The sequence below is a fragment of the Rhinolophus sinicus genome, linkage group LG07 (genome assembly GCF_036562045.2).
Source record: "Rhinolophus sinicus isolate RSC01 linkage group LG07, ASM3656204v1, whole genome shotgun sequence".
Classification (NCBI taxonomy): Eukaryota; Metazoa; Chordata; class Mammalia; order Chiroptera; family Rhinolophidae; genus Rhinolophus; species Rhinolophus sinicus.
In genome coordinates, this window is record NC_133757.1 from 1,919,745 (window position 1) to 1,933,504 (window position 13,760).

Sequence of the window (13,760 nt, forward strand, 5' to 3'; positions counted from 1 at the left end):
ATCACAAAATCGAGGAGGCGGGCGCTCCTCCGGCAGATGCAAGCTCTGTGGTCGAAGCGTGGCGGGACCCTTAAAGAGTAGGTTCTTCGGTGCGTCTGTGCCAACTCAGTGATCGAAGAAATGACAGGCCGGCCCTCTGCGAAATAAAGACCTGGGCAGACGTGTCATTATGTCCAGAGAACTCTGGTCTCCGCTACTCCTGCCTGCGGCACTCGCCGGATAAGACTCAAACGCGTCTTTGCGGTGCCCTGTCCCAGTCTCTCATTGGCTTCCCCGGGACACGTGAGGGAAGGGGGCGTGGACGCGGCGGTCGGCCAAGGGTGTGGATGAGAAGTCCGCGGACTCTGGCCTGTGGGCCAAATGGACGCTGTGGCGCTGGGCGGGTGGCGACGGCGGAAGCCGGAGGAGCTGCAGGTTCCCGGGGACGCGGTAAGTCCCCCGGGGCACGGGCGTTAGCAGCGGGAAGGCGGTGTCCTTGGGCGGGCCCACAGTGGGCTTCGTGTCTCCCGGCGGCCCAGACGAGGAGGAGGCCTGGCGGCAGCCGCCCGGCTCACCTGTGGGGGCGGAGCCCGGGTGGGCGTGGAGCCCCGGGTGGGCGTGGCCCATCCTCCGGTCGCGCCTGCGCAGAGGTGCGGGACCCGGGCGCCGCCAGACCCGCACGCTCCCGGGGATTGGAGACCAGGGTCCTTCAAAGGTGCGCGGGGCTCCCTGCGCCGCCTGTGACTCGGTGTCTAGTCCACGTGGTGCCGCACGGTCTGCACGCTCTTCTTTCTGAGTCCCGTCGACACGCGCAGGCGCTGGGCTGCGGGAGGTCGGGGTACTAGTTAAGCAGTCGTCTGTCGGTCGGGCGTGGGCTGAGTGCTTTGACCGGGGTCGACAGGATGAGAGGTGATAGGCAGGGTGGGTGGGTAATCAGGCCTGTGAGACTGGAAGGGGAAACAGCGTAGGAGCTGGGAAAGCGCTTGGCCCTTTAGGGAACTGAAAGAGCAGCGGGACGAGCGGGAAGGCAGAGCCTCGGGGCAGCTTTGCTGTCGTCCGCCTCTGTCTGCAAATTGCTGGTTCCTCCTCCACCTCGTTTACGTCTTGGGTCCTCGCCAAGAGCAGCCAGCGTACCCAGCATCTGACTTTTCTGTTTGCTTCTTCCGGACTACAGGCTGGATGAGCGCAGGGTCTGTCTTCAGAGTTAATGCAGCCTACGTTGTTTTCACGTGTTTTGCACAGCACAGCGAGTGACTAGCATTCTCCCTGCACCATTGTTTCCTCGCCACCCACTGCCTGACCACGAAGCCACTGTCACAGCTGCACCCTACTCAGGGACCATGTTACTAGGTTTAGCTTCTGTAGCAGAGACACTTCAAACGACATTGGCTCAAACAAGGTGGAAGTTTGATTCTCTGCTACATAACAGTATGGAGGTGAGCGGTCTGGGGAGGTGGAGCATAGGGACCCTAATACAGGTCGATGACATCCAGGGACCCAGTTCCTTCTGTCTCAGCCCTGCTACTACCCCTGAGTCTTGCTTGTCCTTTTCTGCGTGGTCAGTGCTGGCTCATTACTACGGTGCTCACAGTCCATACAGTGGGAAGGAAATAGTAAAGTGACAGGGTCACACTGACGTTTTAAGAGCAGCTCTGTGGAAATGACAAGGATGGTGGTCAGAGTGAAGGTGGAGGTGGGGTGAGGTGAGGGGTGGGCAAGGAACATATAGATCACAAGAGGTGGCGGAGGCTTGGGCAGAGACAGCGGTGAGATGGTGAAAGTAGACAGACTCAGCTCTCTAGTTTGGAGGAAGCACTAACACGTCTTGCTGATGGAGTGGATGTGGAAGGTAGTGTACGGGGAGCCGTCCAGGATGACTCCCAGCCTTGTGATAAAAGCACCTCCCAATAAAAGTGGTGCTTTTATTGAGAGAAGGTCGGTGTGGGGCTGTGGCGGGGAAAACGAGGCATTGCAGTTAGGCCGTGCTGAGTGTCCGGCCTTTGAGACGCTTAGCAGAGATGTGGTACATCCTGCGAGTTATGGAGTGGTTACCGGCTGGATTATCTGAATTTCATAGCACCCTGTTATTGTGAGTGAGGAAACAGGTACAGAGAGGTTAATTGGCTGGCGTAAGGATACCCAGCTAGTAAGTGGAGGAACGAGGTCTGAAGCCCTGCCATCTGCCTGCAAAGCCTGCCCCCTTAACCACCGGGCCCTACAGCTTCCACTGTGGGACTTGTGGAACTGAAACAGGAGGGTTTGCAATAAAGTCCTAAGTTGGCCATAAAATGATGGAAAGTGTGATGGCACGGGCTGTCAGGGACGGGCAACCAGGGGTCATTATTGATCAGAAAGAACAGGAAAGGCTTCTGGAAGAAACTTCGAATGATCTTTCAGGTTGAAATTGCTGAAATGAAGTGCCCAGCTTCAGGTTGCAATACTTGGACCAGTGAAGAGTGAGTTGGGTGTCTTATTGCCCTGGTGTGTGTGGCCTCCTAATTTGATAAAGTTCTTGTTTATATTGTATTGTGTCCTAGTCTTTGATCTAATAATCCAGATTGAGGTCAATAAAGTGTTCAAGTTCTTGTCCCAAGTTTTCCTCCCCTCTGCCCGCCCCCCACACACCCGTGGCTCTGCACCTTGTGCGCTGTAACCACCAGTGGAGGTTTAGGAACTGCAGCAGCCGGGACCCATCTTTACTAGCTTCGCAAGTGGGGCTCGTGCCGAGCTGGCATCTGGCACCTCTCGGTAATTCTGACTGTGGGAAGTTAGCTAATGTGGTAACACGTGTAGCAGTTAGGTACCAGTGGTGTTTATTGTGTCCCTTGGGCAGATGTTTTTTGAACACCTGTTATATACCAAGCAGTGTTCTGGGCTCTGGAAGAAGAGAAGTGAAGTCTTCAGTCAGGTTGACCCTGTGACGTGGGGCATCCCGTGCTGGCTCTGTCAGTCCCCCTGCCCACGCCACTCACCACACCACATGTTTCAGAATGAAACTGTCTTCCGGGAGCACATAAGCGTCTTGTCCACTCAGTCTTTCCTCTCCGCTAAGATTCTCCTGAAAGAGCAAGGGCTCTGAGCACACCTGAGATGCCTGGGCTCACGGTCCACTCGGTACCATTCGGGTTCCATCAGAGCTGATTCAGGATCCTTTTCCGAGCTTTTGATCCCGAGGCTAAGCAGCCATTTCCTCTGTTGCTATTTCTTTCCATTCTTAGTCGATGTCCTTTAGAAATAAAATAGAAGGATGCATTAATTCATTGGCTGGTATTAGGATGTTTTGCTTATTGTTTCTGTTTCTTTTTATTTATTTTTAATGCCATTGTTGGGGTATAACAAACTACACATGTTTATAGTTTGACTTTTGGCCCTTATAAATAATGCTTTTATGAACATTTATGTTCCAATTTTTGTATGGACATGTTTTTATTTCTCTTGGGTATATACCAGTTGTAGAATTTCTGGGTCAGTGTGGTAACTGTAACTATCTTTAAACATTTCAGGAACTCCTAGATTATTTTCCAAAGGGACGGCACCGTTTCATATTCCCATCAGCAGTGTATGAGGTTTCCAGTTTCTTTATATCCTCACCAAAACTTGTTATCTGTTTTTTAAAATTATAGACATCCTGTGTGTTACCTCTCTGTGGTTTTGATTTGCATTTTCTTTATAACTTAAGACTTTGAGCATCTTTTAATGTACTTCTTGGCCATTTGTGTATCTTTTTTGGAGAAATGTCTATCAGATCCTTTGCCCATTTTTTAATTGGGTTTTTTTGTCTTTTTATTGTTGAGTTATAATAACTTGTTATGTATTCTAAATATAAGTCCCTTAACAGATGTATGATTTGCGTATTTTTTCGCCCATTCTGTATCCCTATTTCCTTCTAAAAGTCATCGTTTTAGCTCTTACATTTACATCTATGTTCCATTTCAAGTTAGTTTTTTGTATGGTGTCGGGTAAGGTTCCAACCTCATTATTTTGCGTATAGTAGTAAATTGTTCAAAGCTCTGTTTGTTGAAAAGGCTTTTCTTTCTCCCTTGTTATTACCTTGGCCCCTTTGTTGAAAACGAATACACTGTAAATGTGAGGGTGTTTTTTCTGGATTCTCAATTCTATTCTGTTGATCTATGTCTATATCCTTATGTCAGTACCAGTCTTGATTACTGTAGTTTCTGGTAAGTTTTTAAACCTGGAAATGGGAGTCCTCCAATTTTGTTCTTTGTTGTTGTTCTGAGCCCTTTAATTTCCATACGAATTTTAGGGTCCCTTGTCAATTTCTGCAAAGAAGGCAGCTGGAATTTTGGTAGGGATTGTGTTGAATCTATAGATTAATTTGATTCCGTCTGAACAATATTGAGTCTTCTGTGAATATTGAATGTCTTTCTAAGTTTTGTTGATGTTTTTAGATTGCTTTCCTACTTACTGTGTCATTAACTTTCACCCAGATCTTTATTATTTCTTTTCTTCTTACATTTGGTTCAGTTCTTTTGTTTCTTAAGGTGGTATTTAGGGTGAAAGCTGAGTTCATTGGGTGGATACCTGTCCTGTTTTCTCTTGTCGGCATTCGGTGTATACATCGCCCCCTAAGTTTTTCTTTAGTGCAGTTTTAGGTATGTTTTGTTTTCATTTTTTGCAATTCAAAATGCTTTATAATTTTCCATTTGATCTCTTCTTTGATGCATTTCTCATTTACAAGTGTGTTATTTAGTTTCCAACTATTGGGGTTTTCTAGAGATCTTTTATTGCTTCCTAATTTAATTCCAGCATGGTCAGAGAACATACTTTGTATGACTTGAGCCCTTTTAAGTTTACTGAGACTTGTTTTCTAAAATTTATTTTATTTTATTATAAGTGAAATATTTTATTTCACTTAACATGAAATCTATTCTCTTAACAAATGTTACATGTGCAGTACACTAATGGTGACTGTAGGTACAATGTTAGACAGGAGATTTCTAAGCTTATTTATCTTACTTACCTGAAACTTTATGCCTGTTGATTAATGACTCCATTTCCCCTCCCCACCTGGTAACCAACCTTTGATTTTATGCATTTAACTATTGTAGATACCGCCTATAAGTGGAATCATGCAGTATATGTCTAGCTTATTTCTCTTCGCCTAATGTCCTCAAAGCCCATCCATGTTGTCACATACTGCAAAATTTTCTTTCTTTTTCAAGGCATGTTTTTCAGGTTCGTCCATGAAGAAGCACACGTCAGTCGCTTGTTCCTGTTAATTGCTAGCTCATATTCTGGTCTGTGAGGAGACCACGCTCAGTCTGCCCGTTCATCAGTTGATGGACATTAGGCCTTCTTTTCCTTTTTGGCTCTTATGAACAGTGCTGAAAATTAGGAAAATTTACATGTAGATCGTTGTGTGGACACGTTTTCATTTCCGTTAGGTAGACACCTAGGACTGGAATGGCTAGTCCCCCGGTAGATTTATGTTTTCACTTTCTAGGAAACTGCCAAACTGTTTTGCAGAGTGCACCCTGCCAGCGCCTTATGAGGGTTCCTGTTTGCCCACATGCGCATCCGTCTGTCTGATGACAGCTGTTCTAATAGGTACGAAGCTGATGTCCTCTGATGACTAGTGATTTTGAACATCTTTTCATGTGCTTATTCATCACTCAGAACTTTTTTGGTGAACTGTTAAAAAAAATCTTTTGCCCGCTTTTAAAAAAAGCTTTATGTATAATTTACATAGCTTACAGTTCACTCTTTTGGAATGCACAGATCCGTCTTTTCAGTATATTCACAGTTGTGTAAAGACCACAATCTAATCTCAACATTTCCATCTCCTGGGAAGGATCCTGGCACCCGTTAGCGGCTACTCCCTGCTTCCTGCTTCCGCCGTCCTAAGCAACTGTCAGTTCACTTTCTGTCTCTTTGAGTTTGCCTGTTCTCCACAATTGGTATTGATGGAATCACAGAATAGTTCATATGTGGTCTCTTGTGACTGGTTTCTTTCACTTAGCATAATAGGTTTTGAGGTACATCCATGTGGAAAATCGGTGCCTTTCTCATTTTTGTTGCTAATCAGTATTCCATCGTCTGGACAGACCACATTGTCTTTACCTGTTTATCAGCTGATGGGCATTTGGGTTGTTAGCACTTCCGGGCTTTATCAGCAATGCAGCCGAGAACATTCGCGTCCAAGTTTGCGTGGACAGATGTTTTCATTTCTCTTGGGTAGCTACCTAATTGTGGAATTGCTGGGCCATAGGGTGACTGTGCTTGGCAGGTTGAGGAATCTCCAGACTGTACCCACAGCAACTGCACCCTTTAGATTCCCGCGGGCAGTGAATGAGGGTTCCAGTTTCTCCACACCCTTCTCATCACTTGCTATTGTCTCTTTTTTGGTTGTAACCATTCTGGTGGGTGGGAAGTGGTATCCCATTGTGGGTTATGGTTTTTTTTCCATTGTGTTTTTGATTTGCGTTTTTCTTAGGACTAATGATGTTGAATCTCTTTTCATGTGCTTATTGGCATTTTGTGCATCTTAGCTGGAAAAATTACTATTCAAATCCTTTGCCCATTCAAAAACTTACGTTATTTGTCTTGTTAAATTGAAAGACTTCTTTATATATTCTGGGTACAAATCCTTTAACATATGTATGATGTGCATTTTCTCCAAGGATGTGGCTTGACTTTTTACTTTCTTAATGGTGTCTTTTGAAGTCCGAAAGTTAGATATGGATGAAGTCTAATTTATCAATTTGTTTCTTTCATGGATCATGCTTTTGGTGTCATATCTAAGAAATCTCTAACCCAAGATCACAAAGAGTTTCTCCTGTGTTCTTTTCTAAAAATTTTATGCCTTTAGTTCTTACATTTAGATCTCTTATTCATGTTGAGTTAATTTTCATCTGTCATATGTGGTAGGGCCCTAAGTCCCTCCTTTTGCATGTGGATACTGAATCGTGGCAGCACCATTTTTTTGTGAAGGCCGTTCTTTCTTGGTGGAATTGTCTTGGCACCTTTGACAAGTCGGTTAGCCATAAATATGAGGATTTTCTTCTGATTCTCAGTTCTGTGTTTGTTCCTGTACACACTGCCTCAATTATTGTAGACTTACGTTAAGACTAGAAATCTTTTTCCTACACGGTTTAACTTTTAGTGCTTCTTTAGTTGTATTTCTCAGTCTTGTCTGTGACTGAAAATACACTGAAGATCCAGGTCTTACATTTCAAATCATCGGACATCAGGCAAGTTAACCTCGGTTTTTGGACTTTCTTCTCCTCATCTATGAAATAGAAATAGAATTCCCTGCTCTTCCCGTGTCACAGAATTATTGTGAGGATCAAATGACAGAAATGTGGAAACACTGTAAGCTAGTTTTTGTGATGGGAAGGGATGCTCATTAGGGTCTGTCTGTTGTAAGAAAATGTGTGTGCCTGCTTGCCTTAAGGTCCTTAATTGTAATCCGGAGTATGACTCAGGTTATAGTGTTCTTGATAAATGTTGCAAGCGTAAAATTCATCCTCAGTAAGTCTAGTGTGTGCATTGATGTCTTTTTACGTGGATTAGAAGTGACTGGTTTTTCTTTGCTCTTCCCTGCTGTCTTCCTTCAGATAACCAGCTCTCATAGAGTTGAGTTGGCACCCTTCTGACCAGGGGCTCTTGGTCGTCTCCTCAGAAATCGCCTTCTCTCTGCCAAGCTGGATTGGCACCGTACGTTCAGATCTGTTTGGTTCGAGCCCCGTTCGCCCTGATGACATGGGAGTGGAGAGCAGGAATCCTCGCTCTGTCCTCTCTGGCGTTGACACGGTGCCAGATTTCACTGTGTTGTAGAGCAAACCTCCTAAGTGCAAGGTCATTTTCCAGATGAAAGTGTCATCGAGGAGGACACTTTGTGATGGAAACCGTGCTTTCTTCTGAATGGCGGTGTGACGGGCCTTGCCAGTCGAGTTCGTCAGCGGTGACACTTCTGTGTCCAGGGCTGGTGGACGTCCACGTCAGCTCCTCCATCCACATCAGCAAAAGTAAACTGTTTTTACTTCGGTGGAATGAAAACTAAACCAAACTAAACTAAAACGCCTCCTTGGACAAACTGTTTCCGGCAGCTAGGATGCAATTAACCAGCATGACACACTTATAATGCACATGATCTTCAGAATAAAGGCCACTAGTCAATACAAATCCTCAAAATGAAGGGTGTGTGTGTGTGTGTGTAGACGCCGTTGATTGCATTACTGCATTCTAATGATTTACACTGGTATTCCAACACATGGTGCATATACCTAACTCACATATTAGCATATATGTTAGACGCTCGTATGTTCAATTCAAGGTGTGTAATCTTTAAGGACGTGCCATTTTCTGGCTGTGCTGATTTTCTGTCGAAGTGTGCAAGGAAGTTGGTGTCTTTTTTTTCTTTATTCTCCACATTCTTCCCTAGTAGAGTGGAGGGTGGGTTTTGGGAGGTGGCCACATGTCCGAGTTCAGCCCCCGCAGTGCTGGTACCTGACCTGTGTCTTCTCTGTGCCCTGTTCCCTGCTCTGTTCATGGGCTCACCAGTGTGTGCCCAGCTGTGGGGTGACAGCATCCCCGTCTGGTTTCTCTCTTCCTCATGGGCCTCAAATTTCATAGGAGCCGTGAAGCCTTTAGCACCTGCCCCTCCCTCCCAGCCGCCCAGGCCCTCTCCTCAAGCTCACTGGGGCCCCCTCACTTCCAATAGGGGAGAAGGTCCCGGGCAACAAAGGCGCGATCGGCCTCCGCAGTGAGGGCAGCGTGTCTTTCCCAGACCTGCCACCTCTGTTCCACCGTTGAGGAACGTGAGACGTAGTTTGTAGTTTATATTTTAATTTATGCATCTTATCAAGTGTCTTGGTCATGTTGCTCCTGCAGTTGTTCTCTGGCGAGGTTGCTGTTGGACCGGTCTTCAGTTACTGTGGAGAAATGGGGTCTTTGTGTCCACGCAGGATTTTAATTTTGTTTCTACAGTATGGGGGCTTTGTAGCCAGGTGGCCAATCTTCACCTGCCTCTAGGAAGGCTGATACCCCCTCCAGAAGGCTGTAGAGTGACCCGTCATGCGCGCACCTTGGAGCTAAGTGCCTCTGCAGCCTTCACTTGCTTGGGTCCCACCACCCCCGGCACTGGGCTGTTTGCCAAGTAAGTGTCCAGGTCAATATCGTGTACAGTCAGCTCTCCGTGTCCGCAGTAAATAGCAGGAACATGAATCATTCAGTCCACTCAGCTGGCCGAGGGCCACCAAGCCCGTAATCACGTCCCTGGAGGAGCCCGGCCGTCACCCAGCCATCACCCAGCACCTTGGTCTCAGAGTGGCTCCCCCTTCGCCTGCCACACGTGTGTGGGGGCCTGACCTGAGCCACTTGAAGGATGCCAGCTGGACCATGGACGATCACAGGTCTGCCAAGCTTCATGTGCCACACGTTAGGTGAGCCCACAGAACTGGTTCAGAATGGAGCCCCAGAGGGTCCAGGTTTCATCGTCAGTGTAGGTTCTGCCTCTCACTCGTCCGTCCATGCCCTGTGCTTTCCTTCTTGGCAGGTCTGACGTTATTCAGGAGGAACAAGGGAAAAGATGATTGCTCCTAGCCGACTGGTGTCACTGATGGGGAAGGGAGACCTAGGCATAAAGTAGTATTTCTACCTTTTCCCTTTAGCACAGATTATTGAAAGTTGAGAGTAAACCAGTTTTAACACATTACACCTGATTTTTAAATTGAATGTATTGGGATACATTGGTTAATAGCATTATATAGATTTCAGGGGTACAGCTTTATAATACGACACCTGTGTACGCTCTTATGTGCTCACCACCCAAAGTCTAGTCTCCTTCCGTCACCATGTATCTGACCCCCTTTACACTCTTCGTCCTTCCCCCTGCCCTCTGGTAACCAGCATAGTGTGGTCTGAGTTTGGTTTCTATTTTCTGTTTGTTGCTTTTTGTTTTATATCCCACATAGGAGTGAAACCATACGGTTCTTGTCCTTTTCCAGCCATTGTATTTCACTTAGCATCATACTCTCAAGATCCATCCATTTTGTTGCAATGGCAGCATTTCATCTTTTTCTGGCCGAGCCGTATTCCGTTGTGTGTACGTACCACGTCTTTGTCCAGCCGTCTGTTGAAGGACACTGAGGTTGTCTCCATGTCTTTTCACCCTCTTTTTACAGTATAAAGATTGAGCAGATCCCGAATGACCAGAGCTCCAGGCCCTTGGTCTTTTCTTCTCCAGTACTGTCATCTGATGTAGGTGAAGGTGCAGGAGGCCACATTATTTGCAAGTCGTGAAGATGATTACTGTGATTATTGCAGCATTAATATGATTACTGCAGCATTAACATGATTACTGCAGCATTAACATGATTACTGCAGCATTAACATGATTACTGCAGCATTAATATTACTGCAGCATTAATATGATTACTGCAGCATTAACATGACTATTGCAACATTAATATGATTATTGCAGCATTAACATGATTACTGCAGCATTAATATGATTACTGCAGCATTAATATGATTACTGCAGCATTAGTATGATTACTGCAGCATTAACATGATTATTGCAGCATTAATATGATTACTGCAGCATTAATATTACTGCAGCATTAACATGATTACTGCAGCATTAACATGATTACTGCAGTATTTGGCAGAATGATTGATTATATTTTGATATGCTAGAATACAACATGGAAATCAAATTAAATTTAATGAGGGTCTGCAGGAGAGCATGCAGTTAAATTTAAAGAAGAGGGACACTCAGTAAGGGCCAGGAATGGGACAGTTGCTTCATGTGGAGAAGACACGAGGGTTGTGGAGGGTGCGAGTCTCTCTCAAACCCACGTGTGATGTAGTTGCTGAGACCATTCAATTAGTGTATGTTTTCACTGGTTATTTCCTCTTCGTCATTTCTTATTTTCTACATTTGTGCTTTTACCTCTTTTTTCTTGATCAACTTAGCTAGTGGATTGTCTGTTTTGTTAATTCCTCCCACCACACAAAAACACCTACAGTTTAGATTTATTAGATCTGTTTTACAATGGAAAAACCTCTACCTCATCAATCAGGTATTCCCTCAATTATTTCCTTCCTTGTGTTTTCTTTTGGGTTACTGTGTTGTTGTTTTTCTAGTTTTCATGAGCTGAGATTTATTTGTTAATTTTATTTTTTTCATTTTTATTGATAAAAATGTTAGCATAATGACTATTTCTCTGATTACTGCTTTAAATAAACCATTCCATAGATTCTGATATGTAATGTTTTCTTGTCATTATTTGTTTTAGAGTCTGTATTTAGTTTGTATTTCCTCTTATTCACCTAAGAGTCAGTGATGGGGGTTTTAAATACCCAGGTGCAAGCACCTTTCTGTGTTTTGTTTTTGTTAGTAATGTATAGTTTTATTGCATTGTGATCAGAAGGTGTTGTTTGCAGTATTTCTACCTTAAGGAGGTAGTTTCTACATTATGTTGGTATTTACTTTGTGACCTAATGTATGATCAGTTGTTGTGACTGTGCCACAGGTTCTTGATAAGAATGTGTATTTGCTGTCATCAGGGTGTAGAGTTCAAGATATAGCCATAGGCTCTACCTTGATTGATAGCGTCTAGATCGTCTGTCTCCTTATTTCGTGTATACTTGCTCTACCTTGTACTGAGAATAGTGTAGTACATCTCCTAAGATTAGTGTGTTTCTAACTGGGTTTCCTTGGGTCCGCTGTCGTGTTTGCTTCATGAAGGTCGTGCTTGTGTTAGTTGGTGCGTACATGTTCATGAGTATTATGTCTCCGTCGTGCACTGCGGCTTTTAGCATGAAATATGTCCTCAATTGTGTTTAACACGTTGGGGCTTGATTTCGACTTGGTCTACTCCTGTTCTTTTTGTTTTCATTTTCCAGGTGTACTTTTGTCCATCCTTTTTATGTTTAACCTTTCAGAATGACTTCGTTTTAGGTATGTCTCTTCTTTACAGCATATAGTTGGGTCTTGTTCTGTGAGCCAAATTAAAAATCTCTTTCTTTTAACAGATGACTTAAGCCCATTAATATTTATTGGCATGACTAATTTGTTTGCAACTCTTTATCGTAATATTTTATAATTATGTATATTTTGTTGTATTTGCTATTTCTTTCTCTATGAGATTTGTCTTCTTTTCTCTTTTATTGAGATTTTTAAACTTTGGATTTACACAGATTTGTATTTAAACCTATTTTGATGTCCTTAGTAACCTGTTTTATTATTTTACTCGTCACTGTCTGATTTACCAGTTTTTTCCGGTATCCTTTAATACACACCTATAAATAATAGCCTAGATATTAATCAGACTTTTTCTACTTTCCTTCTCCCTTCATCTCCCATATTTTAATTGAATTATTTCTGCTTTGTATATAATGTTTGTACATTAGTCTGTCAGCCAAATCCCACCTTCATTTCAGTCTTAGATACGCATCTAAATAACTATAAATGCTCGTCAGAATCCTTTTGCTGGAATTTTCCCAGTCACCGCTTGGTTAGATAAAGCTCATCCTCACATAGAATCCACAGGAAGGGCTGATGGGTGTAGGGGTGTAGTATTCTCTAAATTCACGTATGTTAAAAACGGTTTTTGATAGTCTTGATAACAAAGGCAGCTTGCTGGATTTAAAATTCCTGGTTCGTTCTTTCTTTCACTGAGTTGTTTAGAAGTGTTGCTCCATTGTTGTCTTACTTGCATGTTGGCTTTGCAAAGTCTGATGCCAGTCTCGTTCCTTGGCACGTTCACTGATCTTTGTGCCCAGCCAGGGGCCTTGAGGATTTTTGTCTTTGTCTTTGAAATCTCATAGTTTTGTTAGGATACGTCTCCGAGTTGATCATTCTGGGTTGATTTCCCAGGTACCCTGTGAACCTTTTCATTTTAAGATTCAGTCCCTTTTCTATTTCTGAAAAGTTTTCTTGGATTATAGTTTTAAATATTAGCTTTGCCCCTTTATTTTGCTTTCCTCTTTCAGGAACTCTGATTTATGAGCGTTATTCCTTCTTTGTCTTCCACTCCCGCTGCTTTATTTCTTACTCTTTAATTCTTTTTTTAAATGGCATTTTCATTCTCTCCATTGTATTCCTATCTTTCCTCCATGCCCTTTACTAATTGTTATTTGAATTTATGTTCCTTGGGCACTTTATAATTTTTTCTTTGTTTCTGAAATAATGTCGTTTTTTCCTTTCATTACTTTCCTGAGTTCATTCACCTTTTCCTTCCTTTCTCTGTTTTGGTCCCCTTCTGCTTTTAATTTTACATTTCTAATTCAAGGTGATTTTTCGTATCTTCTTGTTTGTTTGAACATATTTAATTATGTTTTTAGAGTACTGACCTACAGTTTTCTTTAGATTCATGATTGTTTTCAGGAGGAAATTTTCATGGTATTTGTGTTTTTCAAAAGCTCGCTAGTGTGATGACACCTCTTTTGTTAGTGGAGCCAAGTCCCCAGCTCAGGTTGCTGTTTGCGTGTGTGTTTAGGTGACTGACGGGGAACCGCATGTGCAACCCTTCTGGTATTATGGTCCCTAAACTTCCCCTCTCTTCCTTCTTTTTATCTTCACCAACCAATTCCCAAAGAGTGCTTCTCCCTTCCTCTGTTGCCTTGTTCTCCCCCCGGTAGTCATGAGTTTTGAAGCCTGCATCTTTACATGGTAGCTGGTCCTTTAAATTGTGTGGACTTTGAAATCGCTTCCCTGAGTCCCTGCTGTGGTCTGCGCAGGTCCTTTCATAGCTTTTTCATGTTTGTCGTGGACCTTGCAGGGGGTAGGGCGTGAGGGTGGCGTGTAAATCGCT

General features: G+C 43.8%; 1 protein-coding gene and 1 long non-coding RNA gene across 3 annotated transcripts in view; both read left to right on the top strand.

Moving 5' to 3' along the window:
* The first annotated feature begins 6 nt into the window (after positions 1-6).
* LG07H10orf143 (linkage group 07 C10orf143 homolog) overlaps positions 7-13,760 on the top strand; it is a 28,155-nt gene continuing 14,401 nt past the window's right edge. The window contains exon 1 of one of the 2 annotated variants that reach the window (XM_074338794.1): positions 7-429. In XM_074338794.1, coding sequence (XP_074194895.1) covers positions 361-429 — 69 coding nt within the window. In that variant the 5' untranslated portion in view covers positions 7-360. The remainder of the gene's footprint in view (positions 430-13,760) is intronic. The other variant, XM_074338795.1, reaches the window with a different exon arrangement.
* Positions 450-8,133, top strand: LOC109445695 (uncharacterized). The gene is made up of 3 exons (XR_012498351.1): positions 450-694; positions 1,154-1,415; positions 7,557-8,133. It is a non-coding gene; the product is annotated as an uncharacterized LOC109445695 (long non-coding RNA).